The following is a 20,582-nucleotide window of genomic DNA, read 5'->3' as shown; positions in this document are numbered from 1 at the left end:
ACTAGCAAACCAGAGCCAGCAATACATTAAAAAGATCATACAGCACGACCAAGTGGGATATATTCTGGGCATGCAAAGCTGGTACAACATCCTCAAATCAATAAATGTGGTACATCACATTAAACAAAAGGAAGGACAAAAATCATATGATCACATCAATAGATACAGAAAAAGCATTTGACAAAATCCAGCACTCATTTCTGATAAAAACTTTCAGGAAAGTGGACATAGAGAGATCATACCACAACATAATAAAGGCTATATATGACAAACCTACAGCCAACATCATACTCAGTGGGCAAAAACTAAAACCATTTCCCTTAAAAACAAGAACAAGACAGAGATGTCCACTTTCACCACTCTTATTCAACATAGTACTGGAAGTCCTTGCCACAACCATTAGACAGGAAGAAAACATAAGAGGTATCCAAATTGGAAAGGAGGAAGTAAAACTGTCATTATTTGCAAGTGACATAATATTGTACATAGAAAACCCTAAAGAATCCATCAAAGTACTACTAGATTTGTTAAACAAATTTGGCAAGGTAGCTGGATACAAAATCAACATGTGGAAATCAATGGTATTATTATACACCAACAATGAACTTTCAGAGAGAGAAACTACAAAAACTACAATACCATTAACCATTGCAACTAAAAAAATAAGATACCTAAGAATAAACTTAACCAAGAATGTAAAAGACCTGTACTTGGAAAACTATGGGACACTGAAAAAAGAAATAGAGAAAGATATAAGCAGGTGGAAGAATATACCGTGCTCATGGATTGGAAGAATTAATATCATTAAAATCTCTATAGTACCCAAAGCAATTTATAAATTCAGTGCAATTCCTATTAAAATAACAACAGCATATTTCACATATCTAGAACAAATATTTCAAAAATTTATATGGAACCAAAAAAGACCCTGAATTGTTGCAGCCATCTTGAGAAAAAAGAACAGAGTGGGAGGCATCACTTTGTCAAACATCAAACTGTACTACAAAGCCACTGTAATCAAAACGGCCTGGTATTGGTACAACACCAGATATATAGATCAGTGGAACAGAAAAGAGACCCCAGAAATAGACCCACGACATTATGGTCAGTTAATATTTGACAAAGGAGGCAGGAGCATACAATGGAGTAAAGAAAATCTCTTCAATAAGTGGTGCTGGGAAAAATGGACAGATACATCCAAAAAAATGAAACTAGACCACCAATTTTCATCATACACAAAAATAAATTGAAAATGGATAAAAGACTTAAACAGAAGTCATTAAACCATAAAATCCCTAGAAGAAAACAGGCAATAAAGTCACAGACATCCCAAGTAGTGAAATTTTCACTGACACATTTCCTAGGGCAAGGGAAACAAAAGAAAAAATAAATATATGGAACTACATCAAACTAAAAAGCTTCTGCACAGCAAAAGAAAACAGCCTCAAAATACAAAGGAACCCCACAGTCTGGGAAAACATATTTGCCAAGGATGTATCTGATAAGGGGCTAATTTTTAAAGTGTACAAAGAACTCATACTACTCAGCAAAAGGAAGACAAACAACCCAATTAAAAAATGGGCAAAGGACCTGAATAGACACTTCTCCAAAGAGGACATATAGATGGCCAAGAGACATATGAGAAAATGCTCAATGTTGCTAGTCATCAGAGAGATGCAAATTAAAATCACAATGAGGTATCTCTTCACACCTGTAAGAATGGCTACCATCAACAAATGACTTGTGTTGGTGAGGGTGTGGAGAAAGGGGAACCCTAGCACACTGCTGGTGGGAATGCAGACTGGTGCAACCACTATGGAAAATAATATGGAGGTTCCTCAAAAAATTAAAAATGGATCTGCCTTTTGACCCAGTGACCCCACTTCTAGGAATATTTCCTAAGAATCTTGAAACACTAATCAGAAAGAATATATGCACCCCTATGTTCATAGAAGCACAATTTATAATTGCTAAGATCTGGAAACAGCCCAAGTGCCGATCAGTAGATGAATGGATAAAAAAGCTCTGGGACATTTCACCATTGAATATTATGCAACTGTAAAGAAGAATGATCTTGTACTCTTTGGGACAATATGGATGGACCTGGAGAAAATTATGCTAAGTGAAATAAGCCAGGCAGAGAAAGACAAACATCACATGATCTCCCTTATATGTGGAATCTAAAGAACTTAATAAACTGATGAACAGAATAGATTCAGTGACATGGAAGCATACATTAGACTGATGAATTTCAGAGGGATTGAGGAGGATGGGTGGGTGTAAGGTGAGAAATTAACCAAAGAAATTATATACATATATGCACAACTGAAGGACAAGGACTATGGTGTGGAGAGGGACTGGTGAAGGGGATGGGACAGGCTGGAATGGGCATTGGGGGGGAAAAAGGGACATCTGTAATATATTAAACAAAAGTAAGCAAAAATAAAAATTAAATTAAATTAAAATTTTTAAAAAAAGCTCTGCCATTCTAATCATGAAAAAAAATTGAATTATTGATTTAAAGTGCATTTTCTTTATTATAGGTGATTTTGTGCTTTTTCTTACTTTAAGCATATTAATACCTTTAGTCAAGTATGTTGACCCCTGGGTAGCAGTCTTTCTTTTTAAGGTGACTTGATTTTATTATTTAAATCTCAGAGAGTAACACTACTTTTACCTCATTGTTGATGTTATTCATTTACTGAATAAACAGGGCTTGGAGCATTCTAAGACCTTGATATATATAGTGTGTCCAAAAAATAGTATTCACACACTTTGAATAATTATAAATACAGTGTTTATTAAGGTACATTTCCTTTCAGAATTGAGCTATCAGCTGTTAAAGGGTATATACATCCTGGGGGGACACCCTGTATATATACTGCCACTGGGATGTTTTACCATGACTTTATTTAATGCAGATAGAATGGGGATTGGCCAGCCTTCACAACACTCACTTAACTGATATGACATATTATTTCATTGCAGCAATTCAGCTTTGTGTCATTGCCCACTGACGTGCTGGAAATTGAGGTGAAGGACAAGTTTGCCAAGAGCCGCCCTATCATCAAGCGCTTCTTGGGAAAGCTTTCAATGCCAGTTCAGAGACTCCTGGAAAGATACGCCATAGGGTAAACATGTGACTGAAACCTCAGTATCACTAAGCTTCAGCCTGTAGGCCTGCAAACTGCAACAATATAGTCTCAAAGACACTGAAACTAAAATAATGGTGTTGAATTTCCTTGGCTTCTCTCATTATGTTGCTTGAGTCACAACATTCAATTAAACAAGCCCTTCCCTTTCCCCTTGTTTGTGTATCACTGGTTACTGATGCAAGAGATTTAAAAAATCCTAAGACAAAGAAGGCCTTAATTTTTTTTGTACAAGTAGAAATTAAAATTTGTTTTACTATGAAGAATATTTTATTTGTATGCTTGTTTTGTGTGTAGGATTTAATCATTTGTGACAGTTCCATAACAAGATGAAATGCTGGGTTACTAGAATACCTTAGAAAAAGCTAGTATTTTTGGAAATTTTAGATGCTATGTGTGAAATTTTAAAAGCATAAATTCTTGTGGAACAATAGCAATTATGTTCCTTGCAAAATTTAGTTGTATATAAAAATATGTTTCTGTGTTTTATAATTTTTACACTCATGTCCATTCATGGTCCTCATTAAAGTGAACTCAGAGCAGATAAAATCCTTACGCATAATGTATATTTCCTTAGATAATAGCAACTATATTTGAAAACACTAGGTATAGCTCTCTGGCCATGAACGTATGCTTCAATACAATGTGACCCTTAGAACGATATCAAAAGAATGAGAAAAATTATTCAGAATTTCCAAGTGTCCTAATTTAAAGCTCTGGATTTTCAGAGGAACTTTGGACTCGCTAATGGTTATCAGAAGGACCTTTAATTAGAAAGTTATAGTACATGTTCAGCTGTGTGCCATTAACTCTCAAACCAAGGGGAGCTTACATGAAGCTATAGCCATGTGTCAAACACAGTGTTTGCACTTTATATTCATGGCTATGAATGTAAATAAACAAGCAAAAAAACATGTACATAAACAATGTAAAGTAGTTTCTGGCACATAGTAGGAACTCAGAAGAGAATGATATTCCTTGTGATTGCTGTTATTTAACATTTAGTCTTCTTCAGGTGCTGGGACTGAGGCATTATAGCCATTCATTCTTATAACAAATCATCTGCTTAAATAGGGTAAATAATTGCTTAAAAGGCTTGTGAGTGACAGAGGTACAATGAAAGTTCAAACCCACACCTGCCTCTCTTCAATGTACATGTGCCCTCCCTGCAACAGGCACCTCAAAAGGTTCCTACGATTGATTCTCAAGTTTATCATTGGCCACACTTTTCATTTCCCTCTCTGCCCTGCTGTCTTCTCTCACAGCTGTTAACACCTCTGCCAGAGGGTGGACTGGAGGACATGAGGAGGGTCTAGGTAGGATTCTGTATACCCCAGCACTGAGCACACTGCTGTCTAGTGTGTATCAGATATTCAGTTAGTGTCTGTTAAACTGGACTTCCCTCCCCTTGCTCTCTACAGCCATAGAGAGAACTCATCTGTTCTTCCATGTTGAGTACCTTTAATAAACCAAAGCTGCTGCCTCATTTCTTTACCTAATTGTCCCACCACCCTGGACTCCTACTTCTACTGTGGAAAGATACATCCCAGGTGGTGAAAGCAGGCAATGGAGGTGGGAAAGGGTCTCCCCTACCAGAACAATGTCCCACAGTGTTCTTGCCACCCAGGAAAAAGGAGAAGCAAATATAGAGTATAATTGAGTTTCAACCCTGTTTAATATGAAGCAACAGAAAACATTAGAGGCACTTTCCTCTCACTGTATCTTCTCCTGACACACATGCACTCTTGTTTCCAACGCTTTCTTGATTCTTTTCCTATAATAGTCCAGCCCTCAGCTGGCCCCTTGACTCCCCTGAGTCTGCTAACCCCAACCAGATCAACTTCATGTTAGAAATACCACCTGCAGCCTTGAACCACTATTTAGCAGTCCTGCCCTATGCCCCCAAGTGGATGTAAGCTATTTAAAGCCAGGGGCTATGCTTTACATGCTGTCAAAGTAAGAAACATTTAAACCTTTGGAGAATTTTTGTGAGATTATTTGAGCCAAACTGTCAACAAATTTCAGGAAGCAGAATCTCAACAGATTGAGATAATATTCTGGAGAATGGCAGTTTTTCACCTTGTTTTATACATTACAATCAAAAGAGGAGACATAAGTGGGTTACATGAAATCCATTGGTGATAGATTAGGGAGGTAGGGGAAAGCAAAGTGGGGAAACCTCTGGGATTGGATAAAAAGTAAAATGATAGACTCAATCTTCTTTTACTTAAGTGGGTACAGAATAGTTAACAATCAGTAACTAATTTAATGACAATGAGGTGATTTGTGGTCTCTGCAGAGCAGTGTCTGTGCTTTGAGGGGACCAGAAAAAGGGGAATGACTTTGACATTCCAATGATATGTTATCATAGATATAAAAAGACAATAGACAGGCTCAGTTAACGTAAAGATTGACCTTTGTCAGGGAAAATACTGACCTAGGATATGACTACCTACCATAAACTGCTTTTAGTTAAAAATTCTAATTTCAGACCATTCTTTGAGGTTACTTTAGGTCTCCGAGTTTACAAGGCTCCCATGCAGGCCTTCCCTGAGCTAGTCAGGTTAGCATGTGGCCCCTTTTCGTCCACAATGCTTTGTACCAACTGCAACACTTTTTACTTGACACAAGCTCAAAAATATTTGTTGATGAACTAGGTGAAAAACAAAGAAAAGCTCGAAAAGCAAATGCAAAGCATAATAAATTTAACTTTGTGTCTCACTGTCTAATTGTCTTTAGGCTTCCTCTGATTTCAACTGTTTTAGGTTCAGGATGTCTTTCTCATGGTCATAAACCTACTTCATAATATTAACCAATGCTCTTTCTAAATAAACAATATATTGTGGCTCATTCTATTTTTCCTGCATATAATGCTTTATTTAATAGACTTCCATGGAAGTTCAAGACTAAACCATGGCTTACCAAAGAAAAATACTAAGTCATTGGCTCATTGGGCTATATGTTGTTTGTCTCGTAGTGCTGGTGTTTTCTAGAAAGAGACATTAAAACACTTATTTGAATGTCACAAGTGATTAAATAGAATGAATTCAGAATCATCTGAGTAACAATTGGTTTTTAAATATGTACTTGTTATTACTGGGTTCACTAGATTTGTTAATTCATATGGATATCCCAAGGTAGTTACCCTTTTTATTTAGGTCAAGTTAGGGGGCAGTGTATTCTGCTGAAGCTTCATTGTTGATGAACTATAAAAGCAAAGTGTCAGATTGATTTCCCTGGATAATTTTCTTCTTAGTAATTAAAAAATTGCCTTTAGTGTGCAGAGGGGATGGTGCCAGAATCCAGGGCAGAGTTTCAGAATGTCTATGTGGGACCCTGGATTTGATATAATTGGAAGTCACAAGCCAGAGAACCCAGCCTACAAGTCTTGCTTCACTCTGCCCTGTAGCAGGTCCCTTTCTGAAGCACTCCATAGCATCTTCAGTAACCATGATAGTATCTTCTTAGACATTATATATTTACTGCAAGACCTGCACCTATTGCTGTCACTGTCCATTATTAAAGGTGTATTTGGAAAATGTCGACATTATCCTTTGCTTGCATAGAGAAAGCAAACAACGGATATCTATATCTTTATTTTTTTCTCTTTAGAACACAGATTGGTAAACTCTCTGTAAAGTGCCCATTAGTAAACATTTTTGACTTTGTAGGTAATAAGGTCTCTGTCTCAGCTACTTAACTCTGCCATTGTAGCATGATAGCAGCCCTAAACATTAAGTAAATCAATAAACATCCCTGTATTCAAATAAAACTTTCATTAGTAGAAACTGAAATTTGAATTTCATATCATTTTAATTTGTTACAAAATATTACTCTTCTTTTGCTTTTTTTCAACCATTAAAAATGTAAAAAGCTCATGGCTGTACAAATATAGATGATGGGCCAGATTTAGCAATGGGCTATATAGTTTGCTGAGTTTTACTTTAGAATATTTGATAAGGATTTCTTGAGGTTTTTCATTGTTGTTGATCAGATATACATTCCCATCTTTATCTTAGGACCACCTTATAGGTACTGGAATAGATTATCACCTCCTAATAAGAGGGCTGCCCTGGCATGCCTGTCTCATCTGCTGGTATGGTGTTTGGAAGAAGAGGTATTCATCAGATCTGTGATGGTGCTTATTTTCTTCTAGGGATAGGGTGGTCAGCTACACACTCGGGCGCAGGCTCCCAACAGATCATGTCAGTGGACAGCTTCAATTCCGATTTGAGATCACTTCCTCCATCCACCCAGGTATTTTCAGCATAAACTTCATGTCTCATCCTAGCTTAATGTCATAAGGTTAGATGGTGGAGTGGGGATTAACAATAAAGCCAATGTAGGTATGGAGCCATGTTTAATTTATCATTTTACTTCCAGCACCCACATAGGAGGTGCTCAATAGATGTTTAATCATTGCATACATGAGTGAATAAATGAAGGAATTTGAGTATGAATTAATGTGATACATGTCTTATTGTTGAAGAACAATGATTGTACAATGGTTTTTTTTACACTATCACAGGGAAAAACAAAAACTATAAACAGAAAATTTCAGAATCATCCAACCTTCAGTTTTTTGAGGCAAAGCACATTTCCAAATAAGAATGATGAGATGCCTCATAATTCCACTTTTTCTCTTCACCTACAACTAATGCTGAGAATTGTTTGGTCCTCCTAGGCCACAGTTATGAGTTGCTGTTAAAGCTAATGATGCTTTTGAGAACTCAGAGTCTGGAGTTTATCACTGCCCATTCATTAAATTCCAGTTGCACTTTCTTTGTTCAATATAATGTAAGAAAATATCTGACTGGTGTTTTTTTTCCCTTTCAAATTATCCTTTCCTGTATTCTAAGAATAAAACTGTCTCTTTCCTTGGTGTAGCAGTAAAGACAGCCTTATGGCTCACCAGAGAGGTGGTTTTCCTTCAATGTGTGAATCGCACTAGTATGTTTGAAATGAGAAGTTCATATTTTGCAGGAATCAAATAAAGCAAGCAAGTGGGGGAAGGTACAGGTTGCTACTCCTTGAATAGTTACTTCATGTGGAGACCTTGTTTATTCTTCCACTGCAATAACTTCCAAATGTTGGAAGACTTTCAGTCTGAGCTACGGAATAACTGGTTGCTGCCATCATCTAGCCCTTTTCTGTTCTCTAGTTGCCAACAACCCAACTTACCCATTCTGCCACCATGAGGGACCCAGCCATAAGAAAAACTCTGAGCAAGTATAATTAACCTTGCCTGGAATGAGCAAGGAAATGTAAACACCCCTCCTCCATCTCTGAAGTCTTTCACATAATAAACATTGTTGAAAATTGAGGTAGCACTATGCTTTAGTTATTTTAACCAAAAAGTGAATTCCCTTGAAACAGAATTCAGAAATATATTATGACTAAATGTGTAAACTGTCATTAACACAAGAAGAACTCTTTTTTTCTTCTTCAGGTTTTTGAAGTACAGTCCTGGCACTTACCTGTAGTCTTGGCTTCATTATTAATAATGCTCCCCCTTTCTCTCAATGGTGTCTCTGTTTGGACAATAAATTATATGATCACAATAAAGGAAATAAGATCAAGCATGTAGGAGGAAAAGTAGTTTGCCTTTATTTATTTATTTGTTTGTTTGTTTGTTTATTTATTATTTATTTATTTTCACTTGTCTCCCTACCTTCCTCTCATTTGACAACTACCAGCTTGTTCTGCATATCTATGGGTTTTGTTTTGTTTATTAATTTGTTTCATAATGTTAGATTCCACATAAATGAAATCATACTGTATTTGTCTTTTTCCATCTGACTTATTTCACTTAGTTCATAATACCCTCCAGGCCCATCCATGTTGTCATAATTGCCAAGATTTTATTTTTTTATTGCTGAATAACATTCCATTGTGTGTATATAATACATTGTTATCCATTCATCTATCAATGGACACCTGGATTTCTTCCATATCTTGGCAATTGTAAATAATGTTGTAATGAACATAAGGGTCTTTTTGTTTTTCTCAGATAAATGCCCAGAAGTGGTATTGCTGTTCTATTTTTAATTATTTGATAAATATCCATACCATTTCCCATAGTGACTGCACCAATTTATAATCCCACCAACAGTGAATGAGGGTTTCCTTTGCCCCACATACTTGTCAAAACTTATTTCTTGATTTTTTTATGATAGTGATTCTGACAGGTGTGAAGTGATATTTTATTGTGGTTTTATTTTCCATTACTCAGGTGATTACTAATGTTGAGCATCTTTTCATACATCTGTTGGCCATCTGTATGTCCTCTTTGGAGAAATGTCTATTCAAGTCCTCTGCCTCCTTTTTAATGGCATTGTTTCTTTTTTATATTAAGTTGTATGAGATCTTTATACATTTTGGATATTAACCCCTTATCAGATATATCATTAGCAAATATCTTCTGCTATTCAGTAGCTTGTCTTTCCATTTTGTTGATGGTTTCCTTTACTGTTTAAAAACTATTTAGTTTGATGTAGTCCCATATGTTTATTTTTGCTTTTGTTGTCCTTGCTCAAGTAGACATATTCCAAAAGATATTGCTAAGAGCAATGTCAAAGAGTTTACTGCCTATATTTTCTTCTAGGAGTTTTATGTTTCCAGGTCTTTAATCCATTTTTAGCTTATTTTTGCATATGGTATAAGAAAGTGGTCCACTTTAATTTTTGTTCATGTACCTGTCCTGTTTATCCAGCACCACTTACTATAGAGACTGCCTATTCTTGCCTCCATTGCCATGTATGTGAGGATTTACATCTGGGCTCTCTATTCTATTCTATTCCACTGATATGTGTCTGTTTTTGTGCCATTACCACACAGTTCTTATTTCTATAACTTTAATTTGAAATCAGGGTATGTTACATCTCACTTTGTTCTTTTTCAAGATTATTTTAGCTATCTGGGGTTTTTTTGTTGTTCCATATAAATTGAAGGATTAGTTTTTCTTGAAGGAAAACATATCCTTACAGAATGTTTCAGCTGAGCACTGGCCAATGAGAAGCCCTTATCAACCTCTACATCCAATATCCTAAAATAAAATTCCCTTAGGATGGCTTACATATACATGTCTGGCAGAGTACACTAACACCAAAATGCTCTCTTGTGGAAAGAATAACATTTTCCTCTTGCCCACAGATGATGAAGAGATTTCCCCGAATAGCCAAGCTGATTCAGTGGAAATTCAGGACAGCTCTATGAACAACCTGGTGGCAAGCAATCGTGGGGATCCTCTGCAGGATGCACCAGAGCCCTCTGGAAGCTCCCAGTCAGAGAAACCAAGGGAGGACAGCACCATTGTCACTGCAGGGAGTGCTACCCTGGAGCTTGCCAAGCTGGTAGAGGAAGTGTCCAGTACCAATGAGGCAGAAGACGACCATGGAACAGTCTCTATGGGACCTGATGGGGCTGGAGAGCTTCTGGTCCCCGGGCGAGAGGACACTGAGCTTGCCTTAAGTGCAGAAGAGCTGGCAGAGGTGCTGGACCAGGGAGGGGAGGCATCCCCACTGGAGCTGCTGGAGGACAGTGAAGCCCAGGACATTGGGGATCCTGTGGTAGAGGATGCGGTGAAAAAGAGCAGGACTGGGGGGCAGGAGGAAGAAAAGGAACAGGTGGAAGAGGAGGAGAAAGAGGGGGATGGGAACATGTCTGCTCTGAAACAGCAGGAGAACAACTTGCAGCTGCGGGCCACGGTGAAGAGAAAGAACAGGCCCTGTTCCTTGCCTGTGTCCGAGCTGGAGACAGTGATCGCCTCGGCCTGCAGAGACCCAGAAACCCCGCGAACACACTACATACACATCCACACCCTGCTGCACAGCATGCCCTTGGCCCAGGATGGCAGCCCCATGGAAGATGATGACGCTGAGGAAGAACCCACGCTAAAGGACACCATGGAGAAAGATGGGTTCAGCGAGGGAGACACAGTAGCTACTGACCTGTCTGCTCTGCAAGAAGGTTTTGAGGACCCAGAGGGGGCTACTCCAGGTACGATGCCCCCTGGCCTCTCTGGCTTGGCCAACAGTTCGGTCCTGGATGGCGACATGCACCCCAGCACCGGGAGTGAGAGTGACTACAGCCCCAGGCAAGGCGGAGACCAGAGCTTTGAAGGCTGTGAAAGGTCCTGTTGCAGCCCCTCCTGCTACAGCTCCTCCTGTTACAGCACATCTTGCTATAGCAGCTCCTGCTACAGTGGCTCCTGCTACAATGGCAACAGGTTCACCAGCCACACCCGCTTCTCCTCCATGGACAGTGCCAAGATATCCGAGAGCACTGTCTTCTCCTCGCAGGATGATGATGAGAACAGTGCGTTCGAGTCGGTGCCGGACTCGGTGCAGAGCCCAGAGGCGGACCTGGAGTCTGTGAACTCTGCTGGGCAATGGCAAGACCAGCTAGCAGGCCCGACCGGGAGTATGACAGGGAGTGTGGCAAGGACTGTTGATGGTCTGGAATCTCCCATGGCAGGGTCAAGCAATCGGAGAGAAGGTTAGAACTCAAACCTGACCAGAGTGAGAATAAGACCACCAGGGGACATAGGTCTAACCAACATGGTTTAAAAAAAGAGTGAAAGGATCAGTCCTAAATGGGGTTGCTGCCAATGTGTATGCTTGTCTTGTACTGTGTTTAAGTATTTGTGACTACAAATAGCTTACACCCCACCACCTCTCAGATATACACCAAGAATTACCAGTGCATACATGTGAGTGTGCACTTGTACATGCGATTCTGTGTTTTAACTCACCACTGTGGCTAGTGCGTATGTTACCCTTCCTGTCTTGACAGCAACCAGAGCATCAAGGCTAGTATCAAATGATACAAGCAGAAATGGTGGATAATGTGGAAATATCTAATGACTCCCCCAAATTTATTAAAGATCAGCAATAAATGTAATATAAGTTAAGGAACATTGATTTAACCTCTGTTTTAGAATTAAACTGTATACATATAGATAGGTATAGCCTACATATATTTCATATATTTTTTTAAATTTCTGATGTTCAATTCTGTTTATTGTTGTTGTTTTTCTTTTTTGTTGGTGTTTATATGTTTATTTGTTTGTTTTTTAAATATATCTTTATTGATTTCAGAGAGAGGAAAGGAGAGGGAGAGAGAGAGAGAGAAACATCAATGATGAGAGAGTCATTGATTGGCTGCAGCCCGAAACCCAGGCATGTGCCCTCACCAGGATTTGAACTCTGATAGCCTGGATCCTAGGTCAACGCTCAACCGCTGAGCCACGCCCAGCCGGGCTATGTTTTGTTTTTTCTTTTCTTTCTTTCTTTGCTATTTAAATTAATTGGGGGGGAAGGAAAGTATGAATGGGTAAATCAATTTGTTTCAAGTAAGATTCTAATCCAAAAGATGCCACCTCTAGTTTTAAAATATTCAGTATTTTAACTAAAAAAGGTCCTTCTTAGTCATGCTTTAAGATCATATATGAAACTAATTTGCATTTCCTTATCTAGAATTGGGAACCATCTTCCAGTCAAGTGACAGTGACATAAAGGGAAATAATTCAAAGGTCACATAACAATATGAAAAAATTTCATTGTTTTAAAAGAGAAAAATATAGATTCTGCTATTTTACTGTTCTGCTGTTTAAATTAGCCTCCAAACAAAATATGGTAGTATGGTCTCTAGATTGTAACTCATGAAGGACCAGAATTGTACCTTCATTATGTTTGAATTCTCAGCACCTAAACAAATGCCTGGCACCTACAAATTTTTATAGGAACTAAAGTGTGCACACAAAACATAATTTTAAGTAGTCAACAATGCCCAATTCTACATTTCAGAGAAAAAAGGAGTGAGGAAAAGTGGCACATATGATAAGAAGTACAAAAAAAAATTGTAAAGGAAGAGAAACACAGGAAGGAAAACTATAGTGATATACAGTATACCACAGTGGCATACAAAATGAAAGGAACCCATGACAGTGAAAATGAGATGATCAGTTTCTTTCTTTAGCAAGGATGTTTTGAATCTCTTTGTTCTGAGCCCAATGCTATATGCTGGGTACAGGAAAATAGAATGACATCAGATAGCATATGGAAAGTACTCAATAATTACAACACAATTAAAAATAATTACAATATAAGGAGATTTGGGGATACAGGCATAAAAGGACACAACTAGGAGCTGGCAAGGATATTTTGGACCAGTGGTCGCAAACTTTTTCTATAAAGGGCCAGATAGTAAATATTTTAGGCTTTATGAGTCGAGGCAAAATCAAGCAACTATTCACACCCAAAGGCTATTTTTCTAACACTTTTACATTTAAAAATGTGATAAAAATGTGATAATTCTTACCTCAGAGCCATACAAAACTAAGGCAACCATTACAGCCTATGGGGTATATTTTGACCACTTTGTTGGGAGACAATCCACACAGGGTGAACTGAAAATTAGCTCAGTATAAATTTATATAAAAACATGTTTTACAAAAATTAAAAAAAAAAAAAAGAAAAACTGTCCATGCCCTTATCCATCAGGGAAAAGCTCTACCTAACAGAAAGGACAGAAAGGTGCTTCCAAACCAGAGCAGAAGTCTTTGCAGTGCAACTTCTAGCTCAATTCCTGAATTCTGCAGACTAACCTCAGAAAAGGTTATGAAGCACCTGCACATTTCCCTATGGTGATTACCAGGGGCAATTCGAGGGTTTCTGAGAGGGACTGTTGATCTCATGAAAGCTGCACATATGTTAGCATTTGACTTCCCTCCATCAGTAGTGAGTCCTGAGCTAAGGGTATCAGTGTTGTAGATCTGTCCCTAACTGGCATTTGCTCAAAGAAAGCAGGGCTTTGACACAACCCACCTAATATAAGCATGTGGGTCCTGTTCTCCCATTAGAATCACTATTGCCCCCTTATGTGACTTCTAAGATTGCAAATTCTTTCACTGCCTTAGCCAAGGTAAATTGACTTGCACACATGCCCAGGTAGATGAGTCTACAGCAACTTATGGAAGATATATTCTTTATCTTTTTTCTTATTTCCCTTCTATAAAAACTTCCTTTTTAAACCTCAACATAAAATAGATTTTAAAAACTTTCTTAAGATCAAATTAAAAGAGCAATATAATGTGATTGTGATCTCAGGCCCTGGAAACTGGGTTTATTACATTCAGTTCCACCGCTTCCTAGCCATGATATCTTAGCCAAGTTACTTGACTGCTCCATACTTATTTGTAAAATGGGTGTAAATGTAGAATCTAACTCAAAAGGGTATTGGAAGGACTAAATGAGGATACATGTAAAGCCCTCAGCCTCTCCTCGAGTGAGGATTCTTCCAGGCAAATAAGCAGTGAAACTAACTTTTCAAGTGGAATATATTTCCCTCTTGGAACAATTGCTTTGCGTTTGAGGCAAGGGCAATTGTATGAATCTTCAGCCTTCTGCAGAACAAAATCTTTTGAGTCTTCTGTGTGCTCCATCCTTTCAGTTGGCTGAGCTATGTCAGTCATGTGATTGAGTTTGCTTGGGGTTCACAAGTAGGTGTGATCAGCTCCATTAATCCCTGCAAGGGATAATGTTTCCAGTAGCTTGGAGGAGTAATTAATCTGATTGGGTGAATTAATTACAAGAGGTAAATTTGTTCTTTTTCAAGAAACCAAATTAAAAACACAGAAGCTGATGACCTAACAATTATACTTTTGTTTTAGGTTTCTGACATTAAGCATGTAAAGACAGACATGAATGTGGTATCCAATAAAAACAGAGCACATCTTTGAAACAGAAATCAGTTCACAAGGAGCTGTGCACTGATGTGCGGGGCATGCACCTTCCTTGGATTTCCTTAAAGTCTCCGAGGACCCCAAGGATTTGAGTAACAGAATTTACACAAGAAATTGTATAATATATTTAAATTTAAAAGGACACTTTGTTCTTAAATATACCTCTCTGTTTTTGTTTTCCAGTTAGCTCTAGGAATTACACTGCTAAATTAAAAATATCTAACTTCCTAATTAATTTATTTTACTTTTTATTAGTTCTGTGGATCTAGTGTTAGAAGAAATAATCATCCTGTCCATGTATGGACATTCTGGAAAATATTTGAAACTTGAGATCCCACAAAGATCTTAACTGCTGTTTTTTATAGTTTCTCTCCTTTTTGACCAAGGGATAATGGAACACTTGCTATTTGCATCAGCCATGAAGGGCAAAAGAAGTAAAAGCTCTGACCTTTGTCCTCCAGCCAGTAGGGACTATTGCAATAAAGCCAGGGTCATGTGAGGGGGGGGGATACCAGTCTGAATGGAAGATGTCTCTTGGCCTGGGCCCCTCCAGCTCTCCAAAGATCAATTGCAATTACTTTTGCAATTGCTTGTGCTGTAGGCCTCCCATCCACACGAATGGGAGTGTTACCAGAACCTGAGGACATCGTGAAATAGGAACATCATTTTAGATCATTGTCGAGTTCATTATAAGTCTGACTGACAATATTATTAGATATGTCTATAACAATTGGGGCATGCATTCTGTGGATATATTTATTTCCAAATTTTATCCAAGTTCACTTTTCTTTTTCCTTCTATCTCACTTCTGAGTTTCAAGTTTTCTTGTCTCAGTCTTCCTACCTTTTACCTACTTTTTTTGTCTCCTGTCCTTTTCTCTTTCCAGAACATCCTGACTTGTCTGATTCTTCCTCAAAATAATCTGGAGTAATCATGAAATTCCATAGCTCTTTGGCCCCCAACCCCAACTGTTAGCTTCTATACTAAGGGAATTTACCTTCTTGACCCACCAATTCCTTAACCCAATCTTGGAAAGGCACCATCTAAGAGTTTCATTCCAAAAACAAAATCTGAAAAACAGCCTCTTGGCAGCCCTCTGATGAAACCTATTCAAACAAGGAGCAATAACTTTGCAGAGACCCACCAAACTTTCTTGGGACCTTAGAAATGCTGTGCTTTCCTCAAACAGGCCTTTTGCTGGGCTACAGTCAGGCTCTGCTAATGTTCTTCTGTATCTTTTCTGATGCCACCTTTCCATCAAGATAATTCAGGTGGTTACAGAATCAGACCCTGACCCTACATATTGCTCTATGTGGTATAGATCATAGTCATGAAGTATTTGGCTATTTTGGGGTGAGAAGGGGCAGTTGAAGAAGTAATTACCTCTGTTCCCTCTCTCATGAGTGACTGTGAATGTAGTAAACTGACACCAAAATAGATTGCTCACTCTTTGGGACTTTTTCTGTAGTCGTTTGTTTTATAGTCATGCTTTTTTGAACATGTTGCCATAGCAATGAGTGAACTTGAATATCTTGACTATCTTGTCCATAGGTGAATGTCCTATACTACATAATTCCCAGCCAGTAAACCAGCTTCCTTCCTTGAGGCCTGAACATCATCACTACCCAACAATCGATGAGCCTCTTCCACCAAGTAAGCTTTAGTTTTTAAACTCTATGTTTTAACTCTTCCTATCAAATATAAACAGGTCAGTATGAACTTGTATGTAAACATTCAAACTCTTCCTCAACTTCATACCTTACACTGTTATAAAAAAACAATATGGCACCTACTATAAAAATTGTTCGGGTTTTTTAACTAGTGGTTTCAGGATGTGATCTCGAAAAGATAACAGTATTTTCAGTGCTCCTCAACTTCTGAAATGTGGAGCATTTCTTTATAAGACTTGACTAGTATTTACAAACTGTACATAACCTTTAAGTCCCAAATTTTACTATTTTATATTTAAAAGTTCTCAGTTCAAGATAGAATGGTCCTATTATTTGCCATTGGACCTGTTATGTCACAAGCATCTCCATATAATAAAATATTTCAACCCATCAGGACCCATGAACTTGCATTTCCCTCACTATAACTTGCATCAATATGTTACAGCCTCCAATTTCTTCTGTAGTTCTTAGGGTTTTTCAGAAAAATATCAACATTTTTAGAGATAGCATTCAATATCATTTTCTCCTGGTAACTGTAGTGTGTAAGTAATAATTATCCAACTAGTCACTTGAACTTGGGAAAATCATTTGCTCTCTCAGAGACTCAGTTTTGTTATTTATAAAGTAAAGTTTTAATTTCCTCACTTACTAAATGCTAGATTTGGACCAGGTAGTCTTTAGATATAATTCTATCCTTAACCTTATAATAAATTCTATCCATTATAATAAATGTATAAGAAGGAACTGACACCCCACTTAACATCACATATGTTCATGAGTCCTGTAACATCTCTGTTTTGGTTTAGGCTTGTTTTTCAAGCAAAGGTAACCTTTAAGATTTGATAAATTCTATAACTGCAAGATCTTTCCAGGATGCTAGCAATCAATATTTCTTTACATTCTTTTGCTTGTGCTTACATTAAGTGGTAGCAGTTTTGAAAAAAATGTTTATCCCCTAATTCATCTATTCTTACTAATGTGATATATTTTTCATGTATACCATTTTTCTCTGAGTCAGTTGTAATTTATCTGTCAGAAAACAATGAATACCTTTAATCTATAGACATTTAAAAGAACACCATTTGGGGGGGTGGGCCAAGCCAAACATTATATTCTTTAACTATTGACACCTGATTATTTATTTGTACATTGACTTATGAGTATCCCATAAATGAATAGTAAAATTTCATTGTCACTATAGATACTTCCTAAGTGACACTTATCTGATAAATATCTATAACATGTTTTCTCCAGGGAAGGAACACTTTTCCCTCAACATATAACCTATCAATGCATGTGTGCATGAATTGACTTCCAATCCATGCAAGAGTAATTACTAGTTATACATACAGATGTTATAAAAAATTAAATATATAAGTCTAATTTTAATAATTGCATTAGCAGCTTTAAATAATGAAAACAAAATTCTCCAGATAGGTTTTTATTTTCTGACCATGTGACACTTAAAACTAATAGAAAAGTTTGTAGTAAAGCCTAACTGAATTTACTTAGATAATGTCAAATAGTACATGGATGATTTTATTCATTCAATAAATATTCGTGGAATCCTTACTCTGTGCAGTATAAAATAGACAAAGGTTCTTGCCCTCATGGAGTTTATAGTCTAGATTGGCAGAAACAGATAATAAACAATGTTTGATGATGATAAGTCCTACCAAAAAATAAAAGCAGAGCAGGGTAAAGACATCTGGAGTTTGTGGTGGTGGCTGGTTTGCCATTTTAAATAGGGTGGTCAGGTAAACTTCATTGAGAAGACAATCTTTGATGCTAGACTTAGAGGAGGTAAGAAAGTAGTCCCTGCAAGTATTGGGGAGGAAGAGCTTTCTGAAAAAAGATAACAGCCTGCCTAGTGGGTTTGAGGAACAGCAAGAAGACCAATGTGTCTTGAGTAGGCGATGATATCAAAGAGATATTGGGACCCAGATCACATAGGGCCTTTAGATCACATAAGCAATTTGGCTTTTACTCAGGATGAAAGGAGAACATTGTAGGGTTTTGAACAGAGAAGAGGCATTGTCTGACATAGGTTTAAAAGGTTTTCTGTGGTTATTGTGTTGGCCTTAAATTGTGAGAAGGAAGGATAGAAGCATGAGACACAACAAAAATTTATTGCAGTGACCTAGGTAAGAAATAATGGTTGCTTGGGCCAGTGGGGAGCCATGGAGTTGGTGAGAAATGGTCAGATTCTGGACATCTATTTTGTGTGTAGGTTTGCTGAAAGATTGGAGGTGATGTGTGAGAGAAAGACAGAAGTCAAAAATGTCCTCAATAATTTTTACCTAGAAGAATACAGTTTCCTTTAACTGAGATGGAAAGGGAAGGCTGCAGATAGAGCAGGTTTGGGTGGGAAAACTCTGAAGCTTGGTTTTGATCATGTTATATTTGAGATGTCATCCAGGTAGTGATGTCAAGAAGGCAATCGAATGTGTGACTGTAGTTCAAGAGAAAAATTGAGACTACAGACATGGTATTGAAGTTGTTAAAGTGAAAAAAAAGTACAATTTTACTTTTGTTACTATAATAACTAAAGATGATACTTTATTAGGCTCTACATTGTTCTTAGACTTCTTGAAAAATATATAATTTAGTATATGAAAGATACTTCAGTTACAAATGAATTGATGGAAATGAATTATTCTAACTTGCCCAGCATCATTAAGGTATCATTTTCAGGAGTTGTTTAAGCATCACATTGCCAAGTCCATCAGGGCATGCTGAGACCTGAAGTTCCATTTGGAAATTGTTTCTTTATAAAATATGGTTTATAAAATATGTGGAAGTTAATTCTCAACAAAGTAATCCATAAAACATGCTCGTAATCTCTAATTCTACTTTATTATTTTCTGAATCTTTACAGAAGTATATTATTAACACTATGCATTCTGTATATTTAATATATTTAATATATCTGGCCTTTATTATTTTCTACTAGTGATTTGGAAATATTGAAACTTGCTGAGAGAAATTATCATTGCTGCACCATTCTCTAGTGTGTGTTTTTCCTTAGAGAATTTATGAGACTGGAGTTTTATCTTTGAAGGAATCCTTTCTTTACTGTGAGTGCCTGGAGGGCAGGGGTGTGTTACTAAGCAATGTGTCCTCAGGAGGTGGCATAGTTTCTAGTTCATACTGAATGCTAAGAAGAGTCTGTTCAATTGAATTGAATAGCACAATACACTTTAAAGATTAATATTCATATTTTGTTGGATAATAGTCATGTTGGGTTCAAGAAAAAAGAAAGTATACCATTGTTACTAGTTTAGGAATCACTGAAATTTCAAAAACTTTGGTTCAAGATTAATTACCTAGTAGTTACACATACACACAATTTTATCAGTGAGCTCACTAATATTTACAACTAACAGGTGAAAGCTGGATTATCTAAAAATTAATTTTAATCAAAGCCTCCTAGACTTTATTTATGCAATCTGACTATATTTTTCCTTCATTTTGTCTTATAAGTTAAATTTGTTGTTTTCTGATATTTGTTTTTCTTTGGGCATATTTAGCAATTCCTCAGTTAAATGTAAGACATACGCCTTAATATTCACAAACAGATATACCATGCACCTGTAAAACCATAAATATACTAAATATATTGTTTCTTATTTAAAAAATTAAGAGTTGCTATGTCATTACCTGAATGATAATTTTCCAATAGAATTGTTAATATCTGATCTACTCCCAGAAGCTATGGCTTTTCTCACTTAAAAGGCCGAATGGTTTCCTTTCATTTGCAGTTATTTTTGCTTTTTCTTCTTTAGTCTAATTTTCAGAATAATTTTATTATGAAGTTATTTCCATCCCGTTTTTACATGTGGACTCTAAAAGCTCTTCCCATTTTGGTACAGCAGACTTTGCTTTTCCACATTAAGGTCAGATGTGTATATGTTATTTATTGCCAGCTCTTTCAACTTTGAGGACTTTTTCATCCACCCCACCCTACCCAACCCCTACATCTATTATGTAGTGTATATCTATGATTTCACCTTTAAT

General features: G+C 37.1%; 1 protein-coding gene across 6 annotated transcripts in view; it reads left to right on the top strand.

The window, feature by feature from the left end:
• Positions 1-20,582, top strand: part of HECW1 (HECT, C2 and WW domain containing E3 ubiquitin protein ligase 1) — a 584,554-nt gene that overhangs the window by 422,159 nt on the left and 141,813 nt on the right. For 4 of the 6 annotated variants that reach the window (XM_081147956.1, XM_081147953.1, XM_081147955.1 and 1 more), the window contains 4 exons: positions 2,989-3,131; positions 7,309-7,409; positions 10,305-11,648; positions 16,447-16,548. In XM_081147956.1, the coding sequence (XP_081004082.1) occupies positions 2,989-3,131; positions 7,309-7,409; positions 10,305-11,648; positions 16,447-16,548 (1,690 nt within the window). The remainder of the gene's footprint in view (positions 1-2,988; positions 3,132-7,308; positions 7,410-10,304; positions 11,649-16,446; positions 16,549-20,582) is intronic. The other 2 variants (XM_081147958.1, XM_081147957.1) reach the window with 1 other exon arrangement.

The sequence above is a fragment of the Miniopterus schreibersii genome (genome assembly GCF_964146895.1).
Source record: "Miniopterus schreibersii genome assembly, chromosome: 9".
Lineage (NCBI taxonomy): Eukaryota > Metazoa > Chordata > Mammalia > Chiroptera > Miniopteridae > Miniopterus > Miniopterus schreibersii.
Note: the sequence above shows the minus strand (reverse complement) of the source record. Positions and strands in the feature narration are given on the sequence as shown.